General features: G+C 32.6%; 3 protein-coding genes across 3 annotated transcripts; all 3 read left to right on the forward strand.

The window, feature by feature from the left end:
* Nucleotides 1–401: 401 nt before the first annotated feature.
* LOC103493114 (uncharacterized) lies at nt 402–4413 on the forward strand. The gene is made up of 4 exons (XM_008453748.3): nt 402–585; nt 701–1660; nt 2466–3132; nt 3650–4413. The coding sequence occupies exons 2-4, from the start codon at nt 724–726 to the stop codon at nt 3831–3833; spliced, it is 1788 nt and encodes a 595-aa protein (XP_008451970.2). The 5' UTR covers nt 402–585; nt 701–723; the 3' UTR covers nt 3834–4413.
* A 2108-nt stretch (nt 4414–6521) lies between these two features.
* LOC103493115 (arabinogalactan protein 41-like) lies at nt 6522–7924 on the forward strand. The gene is made up of 2 exons (XM_008453749.3): nt 6522–6844; nt 7444–7924. The coding sequence occupies exons 1-2, from the start codon at nt 6727–6729 to the stop codon at nt 7539–7541; spliced, it is 216 nt and encodes a 71-aa protein (XP_008451971.1). The 5' UTR covers nt 6522–6726; the 3' UTR covers nt 7542–7924.
* A 2679-nt stretch (nt 7925–10603) lies between these two features.
* LOC103493116 (umecyanin-like) lies at nt 10604–12116 on the forward strand. The gene is made up of 2 exons (XM_051087126.1): nt 10604–11001; nt 11399–12116. The coding sequence occupies exons 1-2, from the start codon at nt 10821–10823 to the stop codon at nt 11824–11826; spliced, it is 609 nt and encodes a 202-aa protein (XP_050943083.1). The 5' UTR covers nt 10604–10820; the 3' UTR covers nt 11827–12116.
* The last annotated feature ends 4488 nt before the right edge of the window (nt 12117–16604 follow it).

The raw sequence follows: 16604 nt of genomic DNA on the forward strand, positions 1-16604 counted from the left end.
GATTTTTAAGTATATGAATAGTAATGTAATATAATCATTATAGATTAGAAATATATTCATCTCAAAATCGACAAAAATTATTAACCAAATTTAATTAACAATTTTAATTGTTGGCATATGATAATAATAAATGTAATCAAATAAATGCAATATAATATATTTATGGTAAATAAATAAATTGATTTTTTTATAAATGTTTTACTTTTAATTAATGATAAGATCAAATTGGATAAATATTTTTTAACGTAAATAATTAATTGTGAATTTAAGAGATTTATGAAATTGGGCTTTTAGAAACGGCCCATTGAGCTCAAAGCTCAGAAACGGCGGCGATTGGGGCCTCTACTTTAACAAACTATCCGGTACGGCGGTTCAGCAGTGGGTTTACGTTTTTCGAGGTTCATACTCCTCTCATTTCCCGGCATAATTTCCATCTTCAAATTCCACATTCGAAGTGTGATCTTCTTCTCATTTCTTCTGCATGTTCCTTTACTTTTCTTCTTCACAATGCTTCCCCCATCGTAGCATTTAAACCTCATTTCTCTCCTTCTTCAACGTCGACAACATTCAATTCTGCGTTTTCAGGTTAGTTTCTTCTTCTTTTTTCCTTTTCTTTTTTTGTTTTGCATTGTGTGAAGGAGTCGTTTTGTATATATATATATATATACACATTAGATAGTTATGTGCCCTTGATTATCAGGTTTGGTAGCAGTCGGCATTTCAATGTCTACGAATTTTGAAATGGCGATCGAGTCTTGTGCTACTTTGAGTTCTGTTGATGACGATAACTTTGAGAGTCGGAGTATATCGGAGTTAGTTTCGTTTTTGCGGACGGCCTTTAGGGCTAAAGATTTCGATAAGGTGGAGGAGGTTTTGGTTGCCAAAGAAGTAAAGATGAGGAAAGAGATTGAGAGCATGAACAAAGAATACGAGTTGCTCCAAAGTAAATACGAGTTTATGAGGCTTCACAATATTACTCATGATTCCATGGTCCAGCAAGACAAGGTTGAGGTTGATCCTAAAGGATTTGAGAAGTGGAAGAAATCGTTTGAGGAGTTGAAGGAGATGGAGAGGGAGATTCAACAACTCAAGGAATTGATCATTAAAGTGAATGAGGATAGAGAGAAGAAAAAGAATGCTTTGGAGGGGTTTGAGAAAATGCTTGAAGTGGTTAAGGAAGCTCAGGAGGACGATAGATTGACCATACAGAAGCTTAACCACAAGAATTCAGAATTACAATCTGCAATTGAAGTTGCGAAGAAAGAAAAGAAAGAGTATGAGAAGACTGTAGAACAGCTTAGGTGCAAGAATTTAAAACTCGAATATGCAATGGAGGAACTGAACACCAAGAAAACAGAATTAGAAATTCAAATAGTTGCAATCAAGAAAACAGAGGAAGATGGCCGAAGGAACATAGAGGACCTTGAATCCAAGTATTCAAAATTAGAATGTGCAAAGAGGGAACTTGAAGATTATTATGAGCTGCGACGAAGGAAATATGAGGAACTTGCGCATCGAGTATCGCAGTTGGAGAATGTAAGGACAGTTGTTGAAAATGGGGAGCCCACTCCTTCAAATAGAATCGACTCTTGCTTTGGTGGTTCTAGAAAATTAATTGGGAAGAGAAAAGCAAAGAACGACAAAATTGAGAACCGAACAGGTAAGCCATAGAAAGTTTCTCACTTGCATATTAAGTAAATTTGATTGATTATCAAAAAGGGTATCACACCACCACCTAGTTGTAATCCACTCTGCAAGCATTAGAAAGTTTAGTTAGTATTTACAACTACTCTGTAGATCTTTAATATGCATTAATAAATATATACACAACACATATCTCTGAACGAGAGTACTGCAAGGGGAATCTTGTTATTAGTTAAAACTTCGTGTATTTAAATCCATTGGTTACATGTAATACCTAGGTTTAATCATGAATACATGAATGCCATTTGAGATTCTTATCTATGTTGGCCTGAGCAAAACTAGTTACAATTTCATCGCTTCGTTATCTCTCAAGCAGATAATGTGACAAACTATTTACGTGCAAGGAATAGTAAGACTAGAATGCTTAGGATGGTTAAAGTCATACCCAACTTGACCTAGAAACTTGGGATGGATATGATATTTCTTTTTTGAAAGTTTAAGATAAATTTCTATTAATTTATTGGTTTTTAAGAATAAAGGTATTTTGTTATGCTCATGGGTCGAATTGTGATATGAAAGAAGATTAAAAAAAAACCAACAAACAAGATTGTGCTTAGTTCATCCTTGTCTTTAATGGTATTTTTCTTCATATATAGTTTTATGACATTATTTTGGATTGCTGTCAATTTTCCATACGATTTGTTTTGGCAGGCTAAGTTGCACTCATTTAAAATTTATGCACACACATGAAACAAATTTGGGACTATTCATGTATAGTGGGAATTACTCATTCACATGATCAAGGTACCTGTCTTTCCTAGGTACTGGAGGAAGCTTTGTTGAGATAATTAGTGATGATGATAATGCTCCAGGAGAAAATTTGTTTCGAGCACATAGAAACCAGAAGAGAAGACGAGGTTCATTGTTAAATGATTGTGAAGATTACGATGCCGAAAAGGAAGATGATCAGGTGACCATTCTGCCGAGTGTAAGCAAGGGTATGGAGTCATTGAAGAAAGTAGGGGCAATGTTTTCTGCACCTCCACGTGGTCGACCAGACAAACATGCCTCGAAAATGCAATTTTCTCTTGGATCTAATGATTTCAAGAACATCACAACCTCTTCAAGGACTGCTACTGTCATGTTGAGGCAATGCGCAGAAGTTGGGGAAGGATGTAGATCACTTGATTCTAAGTTCAAGTATGCTTCCTTTCGCATGGACTATTTCAATGATGACTATTTCATTTCGTCAGATTCTGATGGTGATATCCAAAATCGATATGGGTCAAGTCATCTAAAGTCAAAAGACCGGAGATGTAATAAAAAGTGGAATTTGGAGGCCGAAATGCTTGCTGCATTTGCTGAAAATGATGAGCTTTGCATGGAGGCTGTCTGTATACTCTATCGACAATCAAGTTTAATTGGAAGACCATACAGTGCATCCACGCCTTCCAGGCATAGAGGATTCGATGAGGCTGATTTGCTCAGGTATCTAATTAATTTTTTCACCTTCGCATATTTATTATTTATTACACCATCAATTTTTTGCTCGATTTATTGGGTTGTATGTTAGGTTTTGTTGTAATCTTAATTGACTCGTCTGATATGTGAAGAGAATCCTAGATTTGTCTCTAGGTACCTGAAGTTATTATAAAAGGTTCTAGAATAAGAAGCAAGTTTCCCTGTTTTAGAATGATTTATCAGATTATCCACCTGCAATTTTTTAACTTAAAATGTATGATCCAATAATGTATTATACTTTGAATCTCTCGACACGAGCACGAAGTGCTCAGTTTTGAGTTCTCTTTACTAATTCCATCTTTTAAATCTATGTTCAGTTATACCTCGATTACACAACAAAGTTTCAGTTCTTTCTACCGTTTGTGCCATGTGGCGATTGTTTGTACATGGGAAATATTTTCATAACTTTGAGTGATGTTTTGTAAAGCTAGTTGAGGCACACTAGTGCGTGTGGTATTAGATATTCTGATCAAAATTTATCCAGGGGTTCCACATTGGCATTGTTTCTAACCAACCGAGATCCAAATGGGAATTTGAAGAAATCCGTGATGGAGTTGGAGAAATTTGACATATGTGGTCTTATTGACTGCAGAAGAATCGCCATCAAGCATTCAAAGCAGTTATTTGAAATATATAAGAACAACGAAGATCAATTCCATTTCCATTAAAGGGAGGACAGGCTTGAACCCTTTGATGCACAGATACATCTGATACTGAAATCTGATTGTTGATCCATTTCCTTCCTCTTTCCTGCTAATTTATCAATGTAAGATCTTTTAGCTATATCTTGGTGCACACTGCTCAAACTATGCTGACTAAGATAGAGATGTAGATAATCAATAGGGAACATAAAGAATTCAAGAACTCCCATTACAATTGTTGTTGCATATGATGGGGTTAAAAGCCAATACTTTTACCTTCAAATTAGCTTGTTAGAACTCAGAATTTAGAAACTAGTTTCCTTCTTTAGAACCATCCAGCAACCTTGTTTTACAATATTACTAGAACTAGAGAAAGCTTACTTCAATGGTACAAAATTCCAGTCTGATTTGGAAAGAAAAATGGTCCACATTTAATCTCTATTACTAGTTTTGTCACCTTCTTTTTTTCTAGTTTTAGACAATCTGTTGGGAGTTTTGTGGAAAGGAAATAAATGGCCGCCATGTTGTGGGAAAGCCATGTCTTCTTATCATCTTTGTTTTTCTCCGCACTGTAGCTTTGAATCTCAGATGACTGGATGTTTGTTTTCATTTCTTTTGGCAATATATGGGTGGAGAATTTTGAACTGCAAATCTCAAAATTTTATCCTCAGGATGGTTGATTTTATTAGTTTAGTTCAAAAAGCTTGTATGGTGTTGAATAATTGGAATTATTGAATTTTGAGGTTGTATAGTAATTCCCATGTCTATGACTAAATTAGTGTAGGATTGATAGTTAGAGTTATATGTTAATTGAGTTATATTCATGACTATAAATTTGAAATATGAGTTTTAGTAAACTTGTATGCTAAATATATAAATTCTTATTGATATCTTCTACAAGTGAATTTTGTCGTAATCCTAATTATGTATCGTAACATTGGCAAAAGTTGTCCTAATTTGGATGGTGGTTTATAGAAAACATGGGAAGCATCAATAATTGTTAATTAAAAAATTGTATTTGATTGCCAATTAGTGACAAATTGATTGATTACCAATTAAGGTAAAAGAAAAATAATGGATATTAAATTAAAGAGTAACTTTTTGTTGCAAAAACAAAAAAGAAATATATTGGGGGATGAGAAAAGAGAGAAGAAAAGGCAAATAATAGACTGTGAAAGACGGCATGGGCGGCATGTGCGGCAGCAGCAATGGGCAGGAAACATGCTCCTGGGCCCCTTCTTCTCATTTCCATCCTATACCTTTCCCCTTTACCGGCTTTCCCGGTTCTCTCTCCCCCTCCCTCCCCCTCCCTCCCTCCCCTTCCTCCTGCATATACTTTACCGGCTTTTCCGGTTATACACACACACACACACACATATATATATATCAAAACTTATGGACTGTATTTGACTCTAAAATCTAATATTTCTTATACTTTTCACCGATTTATTTTAATTTTCTCTAATTTATTTTGTCCTTTTTTAAAAAATAAAAATTAAATCTCTTTCTAACCTACTTCTACTTTTATATCTCTAACCTCATTTTTATAACATTTCATTCACCAATGTCGCGTTTCATATTTAATATTTTTTTCGAAATCATTTTCTTAAATAAAAAAAATTAAACAAAGAAGATGGTTTTTTTTATTGATGCACGTTTCTAAATGATATGGTTGTTGATTAAGTACTTGCCAATAAGTCCATAAAATGATGGAACTTGACTTGTAGCAAAATCTTACATTGTTGACTTATCACAAAATCTTACATTGCTATAGTGCTAGACTATCTACACTCTAAGGCTAAATGAGTACTAGTTCAAAAGTATTGTTGAGCTAAGTAACTAGGTGTGTAATTAATGTGTACTTTTTGAAGAGTTTCTTATATGTAGATGGAGGTGTATCATATAACTCTCATTTTGCACCCTTTAACTCATACTATATTATAGACGGATGTTATACTTATAATGTCTCTATAACATTTGCTTTGTTGTGTTAAGATGCTATGTAATAGTCCTACTCGAACACTTGTTTTTTGTGAGATAATGCCACATTAGAAGTCATTGTTTTGCCTCCTTAACATTTATCAAACAACACATTAGGCTTATCATAGCATGATAGAAAGATGTGATGAAAAGAAAGATTATAATGGTTTTCCCCCCTTATAAGCTCCTAGATCTTTGACATATTGCATAAGAATATATACTTTAAATGCTCGATTTTAAAATTGACAAAAAAAATTATAGTATTTGACATTTTGTAAAGTTTGTAAAGTAAATGTACAAATTTTGTAAAGTTAAATTAAAAAAACGTGCATAAATAGACCATTCATTTAAATTATATCAAAACATATAGCTACCTTGCAATTAAAAGCTTTAATTTCCGTTAGATATTGTATTAAATTTATTTTCATTTATCAACTTAAACTTTTGAATCAATTGGTAGTTTAAAATAATATTAGAGACTACCATATAAATCCTATATTGAAAGTTCAAATTTTAATCGGAAGGAACGTTAAGAATGGGCTCAATTTACATAGAAATTGTTTTGTTCTGTGGTGTTTTGAAGGTGTGGATGAAATGAACATGTAATTCAAAATTAAGAGAGCAACCAATGTGTATTTTGAAAGAAAAAGTAATAATTGAACATAGAAAAGATAACGGAAAGAAAAAGAGAGAATAAAGAATAAAAACCTAACCCTATAAAACGCAGTGGTTGAAAGATTTGATTTCCTCCGTCTCTCTCTCCCATCGCTAAACACTTCCTCTGTTTCCGTTCAGAGATTTCTTCTTCATTTCGCCTTTCGAGGAGGGAAAGGAAAGAGAGATTCCTTTCTCTCTCTCTCTCTCTCTGCGATCCTCTTCAACCCATTGAAGCCCACACCCATCGCAGAGAGAGATCCTCCACACCACCATTCTCACTCCAATGGCGGTTTCTAGGTCGTCTTTTGAACTTTTGGCTGCCACTGCCCTCATCTTTGCCATCTTCTTGCCCGTTGCTCACCCTCTTTCCTTGGCTCCCGCACCCGCTCCCACCAGCGATGGTTCGTTCTCTCTCTTTATCTTCTCTTTTGCATTTCTCTTCCAGATCTGTCTCGATTCTGGATCTCTCTCTTCAAATCACTTCTGTTTCTTTTGAAAATTTACTTTTCTTGATGAATTATGCTCAAATCTCAAGTCGTGGATCTGTTTTCCATACATGTTTTCTCAATCTTGCGAGAGGTCATTCACATCGATTTGTGGACCAAATGTTTGGAATGCCAAATATGTAGATTCTATTTTCTTCCAACATCATAAAGTCGTTTCATAGTTTCAATAATTATTAGTTGTCCCATTTATGAGTTCAATTAAACCAACTAGAATAATTTTAGGTCTCAAAAAAATTATATGATATCTTAAATAGTTGACCATGATGGATGGTTCGACTCATTCTTCAAAATCAACCATTGGCATAACTATTATTGCTTAACTTTACAGAACGAAGGTGTTTCATCATGAAGTTCTATTCTCGAAAGGCCATTTTAAGCTTAATTTAAACAGTTGTTATTTGAAATGAAAAATTCCTAATTAAGGAGAATTCGGGATGAAATACTTAGATTTTGTCAATCAAATTAATCAGTATGTTTGTAATGAAATTTGACAGGGACATCCATAGATCAAGGAATAGCTTATGTATTGATGATGGTGGCATTGGCACTCACATATCTCATCCACAATGCTGACTTATCAAACAACCTCTAAAAGATTTTTATCAAAGCATTTGTAGAACATCTTTGATCAAAGGGAGGGAAAGGATTTTAGTTAGAAATGAATGCAAGTGGGGTTTTTGAGGGAATTTGATTCTTTTTTTTTTTTTTTTTTTTTTTTGCACATTGTAATTCCTTTGGAACCCTCTTTTGATCAAAGGAGAAGGGAATTTAGTTAGAAATGCAAATGGGTTTTGAGGGATTTTATTACTATTTTTTTTTTTTTTTGTTTTAATTTTTCATAGTAGTTCATTTGGGTGTTTCTGTTTTTTGGTCTTTATTTCTAATGATGAGTCTGATTGTGTGGTCTCTTTGTATTGCTATGTACAGTCTCCTAATTTGGAATGAGATTTATTGGGGTTTCCCTATTTTTCTTTATTCCTTCCTCCCTCTTATTTTTATCTTGTTTTTTTTTGGACACGAATTCACTACTTAAAAGTTGTGTCCACTCTAACATCAAAACCTCCCTGGACCAACCGGCTACTAAGCCAGTACGAAAAGGGGCCATCCGCAAAACCATATTCGTGGTCTTGGCTCCCTTTTATTCCTTCTCTTTTCTCTTGTCTCTCTTATTTTAGTTTTATGGTAAAAAAAACAAATGAAAGTGAAAAATTAATTGTAAATACTGAATAGAACTTATTAACTTTGTTGAGTTCAAAATGAACATCAACAAACATCAAATATGTAGTTAAAATTTAAATATAATGCTTTTTATGAAGTTAGAAATAAATTTATGAAATCTAAATATAACAAACGATGCTATTACGCATCATTATTTTACTAACATATTTAAACACAATACAAATATGGTTTGAAGAAATAATTAATTGGTTTATAGGTGGGTACATTTTTGGTTGTGGGCAAGTTGTATCTGTTCTGTCAATTAGAATCTTAGTGGCATCCATCAAATATTAACAATAAGAAACAATTTTCCAATGTCCTTTTATTCGACCAACATTAAACCCTTTTTAATGGAAACTGAGATCTTAAAAGATTATGTAAAAAGGTTTAGCAAATGATGATCAATTAGTATATTTAGCCTAAAACTTTAGTGTTAGTAAAATATTTTGTATAATTCATAACAATAACTTATCAAGTAGAATTACAATAAAGCATTCAACTTGGTGTTTGTGAATTGAAACATTTTCAAATAAATCGGAGACTTCTTATACATAAAATTGAAGGTAAGAAAAGTTTATTAGACACGAAACTATAATAAGAAACACTCGATTAGAGATTTTGAAAAAGTGTTAAAAGAGACCAATTTGATGGAAGGCTGAATGCTCAGTAGAATATATTTTAAGTTAATACTCTATAACCAAGCTTCGTATATTAACCAAATATTGAATATAAGTTGTTCACTTTATAAAATGTAATGTTCTTTTTTTCTTGCAAAGGTATTTATTTATTTACTGTTTGATATAATATTAATGAAGCACGTATCCCAAAGTATATAAAACTTTTGGGGTTGGTGGCACATGCTACACCGACCCTGCCTATAACTTACCCTATATACATTATATAAATATATAGTAATAGATAAAAGGAAAAGGGAAAAAAAAATCCATCTATACTCAAAGGATACACTAATTGTACTATATTTGATTTTCATGATTGATTCCTCTAATATAGTTTTTAAGTTTAGAAATGTTACAATTTTATCTTTAAAGTTTAAGTTTTGCTTGTTAAGAGTTGTTCGAAAGCAATTTTTAAAGCGTAGGGATAAGTCCAAATTCAAAAGAAACTAGGAGGATGCATAAGAGAACATTTGTCCTAAAAGAAAACAATTAGAGTTTTTGAGTTTGGAACAATTAGTTGAACTAGTAAACATAGACCAATATGATTGAAAAATAATTGAGTTGTACTTAATCTTGTTTCTTGCAATCTTAAGAGTGATAAACAACTACCACATTGCCAATATTACATGTAACCGCATGGAAATGTTAGAGGAAAAACATTATAAGTGACCTCCTTTGATGATCCCAAAGAAAAAGAGTAAGTAATCTCCAAATGAGAGTTATGACCATATTCCTTTTTATTTGGTTGAACTATATAAACTCCTTGTGAGTATGGTAAGTTAGATATTCACACCCGTGTGAGGATCTTTTATGTAGGTCTACTCGATGGCTGTGACAACAACAAACCGTGCGAGATCTGAGCACCAACAAATTGAGCCCTGTTGACGCTTAAATTTAAAATATGGACTAAATTGAACGAAAACTCAATTCTTAATTATATAATTGTAACATTTTGAAATCTATGAACTAGATTGAAACTAAACTCAAAACTTAAAGACATGAATTTGGAGTACTTCAAAATTCACACTACTAAATAGAAGGAAAATGGAGAGAGAAATAACTTTTTGTCTATTTTTTAAATATATATCTATACAATTGTTCAAAAAATCTCTTGTCAATTTCAACAATTTATCAATACTTCTTTTGATGCATCAATATATTAAAATTGAGTTCAAAATGAGTGCATGACACTTTGTTTAAGCCAACTTCTCTTCAAATTTTAACTTTTTTTTAATCTCCATTTAATTTTTATTTTATTTTTTACTTTTTACGTTTTAATTTTTACTTTCAAATTATCATTTTTAAAAAACAAACCAAAATTTAAAAACTAAAAAATATATATATAAAAGAAATGTTTTTGAAAACATCCCTTAAAAAATAGACAATAAATTAAGGTAAAACCAGCAAATATAAACAAAGATTGCTTAATTAATTCTAAAAACAACTGTTTAAAGCGCGCGCGCACATATATATATATATATAGTAAAATTAAAAGAAGACGTTAGTAGCTCATTAATCTTAATTAAATGAGAGAAAATTAAAAGGAAAAAATGGTTAATTTCCTAAATAAAAAAGGAAAAGAAAAAGAAAAAGAAAAAGGGTTAAGGGATTGAGGTCCATTGATCAATAAGTACTTAAAATAGGTGTGTAAGTCCTGAAAAAAATGAGAGGAGAAAGAAAAAATGGACCTAGTGATTAAAACAAACAAACAATAAGTTTCAACATTCCAAATTTGGTACAAACTAAATCCATTTTGCCTATTTCTCTTCTTTTTTTCTCTCTTTCGGAGTTGGAGGAGAAAGAAGAAAGAAGAAAGAAGAAAGAAGAAGAAGAAGAGGAAATATATATATATATATATATTCTTTTCAAAGAAGAAAAAAAGGTTTAAAAAATACCTATTTTTTTTCTCTCTCCCCTCTCTCTCTCTTAAGCTCCAAAAGAGAGATTGGCCAAAACAAAAACAAACAAAAAAGAAAATGGACAAAACAATAATGAATTGTTGTCGTTGGCTAGTGATGATGATGATGATTATGGGTTCATTTGTTGATGCATTCACTCATATTGTTGGTGGAAGCCATGGTTGGAGAGTCCCTGAAAATGTTTCCTTTTTTGATCAATGGGCTAAACCAAGAACCTTTGGTGTTGGTGATAGGCTTGGTATATTTCTTTTTCTTTTTCTTTTCCTTTCACCTCTCTTTTTGCATTTCAATTTTACTATAATCCATTTAATCGTAATATTGATCTGATTTATATACATTATTTGAAAGAAAAAAAAAAATGCTTTATTAGACCAAATTATCCCAAAACTTGTCTCGTGAAAATGTTAAAATGAATTTTCAAGGCCTCTGGATGAAAATTAGGACTAAGAAGCTTTGTATAGATTTCAATTCTTGCTGTTTTTTATGTCACTTACAATTCCACATTTTAAATTTCAAAATGATAGAATTTAAAGATACATTTTGATAGTATCAAACTATATTTCATAATACGTTTCTAACATTTATGTATTTTTTTTCTTGCAATTGGATACATACGTACGTGCATACATACACAGTTTTCCCGTACCGAGCTGGTGCGAACAACCTAGTGGCAGTAAAGAAGGCAGACTACGATACATGTGGGGAAGAAGAAGTAATATACATGTATTTTCTAGGGCCAACGGTGGTGAACCTAACAAAGGCAGGTGATTACTATTACTTTGATGGAATTGGAAAGCACTGTGAAGCTGGTCAGAAGCTCCATATCCAAGTTGGTACTAAAGAAGGAAGCTCTGGGTCAGATCCTTTACCATTTAACCTCGAAACTTTTGGAATCCACACCTCTTTGGGCCCAGCCCTTTCACCTCAACCCCAAGCCGAATCCGAATCCAAACCCCAATCCCCACCCGGTACTGCCACTCCCCCATCTAATGCCTTCCTTCTTCTTCCTACACCAATGTTATTGGCTCTTATAATTCCTACCCTTTTTTCCATTTTTCTTTGATTCCCATTTCCATATATTAATTAATTCTTTTTCCTTTTCCTTTTCCTTTTCTTTCTCTTTCTCTTTTTAATGTGTATTAATGTTTTGTTGTTCCAAATTCCTATTTTCTTGGGTTTCCAACCTTTGAAAGATCAAACTATAAATCCATGTCTTCTGTCTTGGGATGATTCTTGTTTCATTTCAATGCTTCTTCTTTTCTTTATATATATAATATATATATATGTATGTTTCTTTTTCAAAGGAAATTTTTGTTTGGAAATATAAGGTAATAATTTATAGTTTTATCTTTATATACCTTTTATTTCTTGGGAGGAAATATAATGGCATTTTGTGTGTGTGTGTGTGTGTTCCCTTTTGTATTAAATGCTTATAAGTTCCACTTGGTGTCTCTTGTTTTAGATACTCTTTTTGGTATGTATTTTTCGTTGAATTCTATTGTGTACTTTTTGAATAATTAGATATCAATTTATTATTATTGGGAAAGAAAAAGAAAAACACAATTACTTTTTTAATTACTTTTTTTCGAAGACATTCATACCTCTATATTTGAATCTTCACTAATTTTAAAAATCACAATAATGTTTAAAAAAAGAATTTTCTCAGTCATTTGTGAAATACGGGATGTGGGATGATTTGAGACATACTCTTCAAAACGTCATTGAAGGTTCCTTTTCTATATCAGCAAACATATGCTACAAAAATGGTACAAACTGGTGGTTGACTGCCATATATGGGCCGACTAAAAGGAAATTTAGAAATCTATTATGGAATGAACTTGAAGAGCTACAAAAAAAAAAAAGTTTACCAAATTGGTTGTTGAGGGACGATTTTAATGTGATCAGATGGAACAATGAAACTTCTGCTAAAAATCCAGCTTCTCATAGCATGAAAAAATTCAACACCTTCATTGAAAATTGCAATCTTATTGATCCCCCCCTCACAAACACCAAATATACATGGTCCAATCTTCGTGATCACCCTACCCTATCCAGGTTGGATAGATTTTTATACTCAACTGAATAGAAGCATCAATTCACGCCTCATCACTCCAGAACGCTCTCCAGAATCACATCTGACCATTTCCCCATAGCTCTCGAATCTTCTTGCATAAATTGGGGTCCCTCACCATTTAGATCCACAAATGCTTATCTCAATGAAGTTGATTTTAAGAAAAATTTAGCGTTATGGTGGAGCAACACAGATCAACCTGGACACTTGAGATATTTCTTTATGAGAAGACTTAAGCAATTGGCCTGCACTATAAAACAATGGGGTAAGATGAAAAAAGGAAGAGCTGAACAAGATAAAATCTCATGGACTAAAGAGATTGACTTGATTGATAAGTCTGAAGCCGATGGTAGTATAAATGAATTTCAATGCGCAAGGACAACGACACTTAAGGCAGATTTGTGTCAAGCTACTTTCTTGGATACTCAAATCTGGGATAAAAAATGTAAAAGACTCTGGAATTTATAAGGTAATGAAAAGTCGGTTTTTTCCCATAGAATTTGTACTGCTAGACAGAGAAGGAACTGTTGGGTTTTATGTCCTAAAACTCGTAGATAGTAAATATAATCAATTGACCGTCATTAATAAAATGTTTTATTATTATAAGTGTTATTGATTATATTATTAGTTTTGTCTTAATAACCTAAATCCAATAAACTAACATCCTAAGCTGTTTGATGAGTCTTGAACAGTATGTAGAGACATACGGGGATTAATGTTCAAGATCAGCTTAAAGGGTCTATAGTATAGGGTTAAGGTTGGGTACCTTATCCTGTTAACACTATGGATATGTCTCACTTTGTATTTGATACAAACACATTGATCCAATGCGTCCATGTATGCGACATGCGAGAGAGGGTATCCTATGCAATGAGTTTACATAAGACTGGACCACGAAATAGTAATCACTAGATGTAACTTCGTTAACTAGTTGGATTTCTATTTCATTAGGATGACTTAGGTGACTTAGTCTTAATCCTAAGTGTATTATGAACTCCTGTTTGCGAGAGATTGTCCTTTGATTTGTACGGGTGAGAGTGGCCAAATTGTCGACCCAATATGCTTATCATTTTGGGGACAAGACCGAGTGAGGAGCAGGAAACATAATCACACAAGATGGAATTCACTTCTTTCCACCTTTAGGGTAAGTAGATATGTGTTCCCTTAAATGGTGTCTCCGGAACTTGAACAAAGGGTCCTACCCTCTCTATGGCACGAGAGGGGTTTCTGTTTGGTGGTTGAACCATAAACAGGTTGTTCATTAAAGAAGTACGGGTATTTAAGGACTAGAAGTAACATAGGGGTAAAACGGTAATTTAACCCAGCTTGTGTTACAAACACTTGTGAAAGACTAACTTACTGGTATTAGTCTATATCCGTGGACACATAAATATATCTACAGTGAGAAGAATTCAGCTGTGAGTCTTTAGTAGAGTGTACACACAATTAACGAATATTGATTAATGTGGTTAATGAGTTTAGCTAATTAATCTCAGCTTCTGATCTGTAGGTCCATTAGGTCCCATTCCTAGCTCATAAAGAGTAATAAGATTTATTTATATTGGTTGTAATTTGAAATGTTCAAATTTACTTTGGGAATGAATTTAATGTATATTGATATATTATAATATAAAGTTTATATTTTAATTAGACTTTATTATATAAACTTAATTTTGGATATGATTCAAAATTAAATTAGGAGAGAATAAAATATTTGAATGAATTCAAATATTAGTTTAATGTGAATTAGATTCATATTAAAACTATAGGTTAAAATTTAATGTGTATGTGATACATATTAAAATTATAGGTTATGAGAGATTTATATTTGAATATGATTCAAATTTTGGATTAAATTAAATATAAGATATTTAATTTAGAAATTAATTAATTGGAGAATTAATTAATTGTTTAATTTAATTTCATTTAATTAAATTAATTAATTTAAATTTATAGCTCATGTGAGAGATATCCATCTAAATATAATTTAATTAATTAATTAATTAATTAATTAATTAATTTAAATTAATTAATAAGGAACGTGGGTGATTTTCTCACGTTCCCATTTATTCTCTCTAACTTCCCTTTTCTTCTGACTGAAGAAATGAAATTTTTTGCATAACAAAAATCAGAGGGGTGAGTTCTGCGAAGTTTAAATTGCTCTCCCGTTCTCTATGAACAAATTTTCTCTCTAAAGAAAAATTCCCTTATTCCATTTTTTGTTGCCACAAACCATCTCAATGAAGGTTTTCAAGTGGTGATGCCCAAATTGGTGATTGATAAATTTAAAGTCGTCAACGAGCGTAAGTTTTCTTCTGTATATTTTTCTTCAAAGCATGTTTAACCATAAAAATAGTTTTGTATTTTTTGCCAATATATCGGTAATTTTAAGGTTCCAATTAAAATTGGGTCTCTGTAATTCTTCCGCTAGAAAATGCTTTCATCCCTTCAGAAACATCATCTCAAATATAATCGACATTTCAGGGCAAGCTTGCACAAAAGATAGAGACATTGAAGAGGTCTTTTTAAACCACTTTAATAATATATACACAGCAAACAGAAAAGAATAATTATTCATAGACAATATTGATTGGGCTCCAATCTCAGATTTGAACATAAACCTGCTGGACAACAACTTTAATGAACTAGAAATTTGGTAGGCCTTGAAGTCCTTTTACAATAATAATACTCCGGAACCAGATGGTTTTACTATGGAATTTCTGAAAAAAAACTTCGAAATGCATGAAGATAAATATTATGCATATTTTTTGAGACCTCCATTCAAATCACGTCATTAACAAGGTGGTCAATGAAACTTACATTGTTCTGATTGCAAAAAAAGTGAAAAAGTGAAACTCCATCTGATTACCGTCCTATTAACCTTACCACTTCTATTTATAAATTAATCGCTAAAGTGATTGCGGAAAGGCTTAAGACCACCTTACCAGAAACAATTTCAGAATTCCAAATGGCTTTTGTCAAAGGCAGACAAATTTGCGATGCTATTCTTATAGCAAACGAAACCATTGACTACTGAAGAGCTGAGAAAATCAACGGATATGTCATTAAGCTGGACATTGAAAAAGCTTTTGACAAAATAAGCTGGAAATTTATTGATTTCATGTTGATGAAGAAATTTTTTTCACCTCACTGGAGGAAAATGATCAAAGCCTGTATATCAAGTGTGCAGTATTTTGTTTTGATAATCGGTAAACCTCGCGGTAAAATCGTTTCGAGCAGAGGCATTCGACAAGGCGACCCAATATCTCCATTCATATTTGTACTGGCTATGGATTATCTCAGTTGACTCCTCACAGATTTGGAAAACAAAGGGAAAATAAAAGGGGCCAACATTGAGGATAAAATCAACATATCTCATATTCTGTTTGCTGACGATATACTGATTTTTATTGAAGACAAGGATGAATATATTGCCTCTTTAAGAAACATCCTCCACCTCTTTGAATCAGCTTCGTGTTTAAACTTTAATTTCAACAAATCCACGATCATCCCTATAAATGTGAGTGCCAGTAGAGTTGATCAAATTGCTGGAAGCTGTGGGATTAAATAAGAACATTTGCCGATCAATTACCTTGGAGTCCCTTTGGGGGGTAAGCCTTCCTCCTTGATTTTCTGGGACTTAATTGTTGATAAGATTCATAAAAAATTTAGCAATTGGAAATTCTCTTATATATCCGAGGGAGGCAGAATCACCCTCATCAATTCCTCCTTGGAAAGCCTTCCCACATATCAAATGTCTGTTTTCAAGG

The sequence above is a fragment of the Cucumis melo genome, chromosome 7 (genome assembly GCF_025177605.1).
Source record: "Cucumis melo cultivar AY chromosome 7, USDA_Cmelo_AY_1.0, whole genome shotgun sequence".
NCBI lineage: Eukaryota > Viridiplantae > Streptophyta > Magnoliopsida > Cucurbitales > Cucurbitaceae > Cucumis > Cucumis melo.

Coding starts and splice junctions, on each gene's coding strand:
- LOC103493114 (XM_008453748.3), top strand. CDS start 724: ATGTCTACGAATTTTGAAATGGCGATCGAGTCTTGTGCTACTTTGAGT. Junction 1,661..2,465: donor CAAAATTGAGAACCGAACAG/GTAAGCCATAGA, acceptor TGTCTTTCCTAG/GTACTGGAGGAAGCTTTGTT. Junction 3,133..3,649: donor GATGAGGCTGATTTGCTCAG/GTATCTAATTAA, acceptor AAATTTATCCAG/GGGTTCCACATTGGCATTGT.
- LOC103493115 (XM_008453749.3), top strand. CDS start 6,727: ATGGCGGTTTCTAGGTCGTCTTTTGAACTTTTGGCTGCCACTGCCCTC. Junction 6,845..7,443: donor ACCCGCTCCCACCAGCGATG/GTTCGTTCTCTC, acceptor GAAATTTGACAG/GGACATCCATAGATCAAGGA.
- LOC103493116 (XM_051087126.1), top strand. CDS start 10,821: ATGGACAAAACAATAATGAATTGTTGTCGTTGGCTAGTGATGATGATG. Junction 11,002..11,398: donor TGGTGTTGGTGATAGGCTTG/GTATATTTCTTT, acceptor ATACATACACAG/TTTTCCCGTACCGAGCTGGT.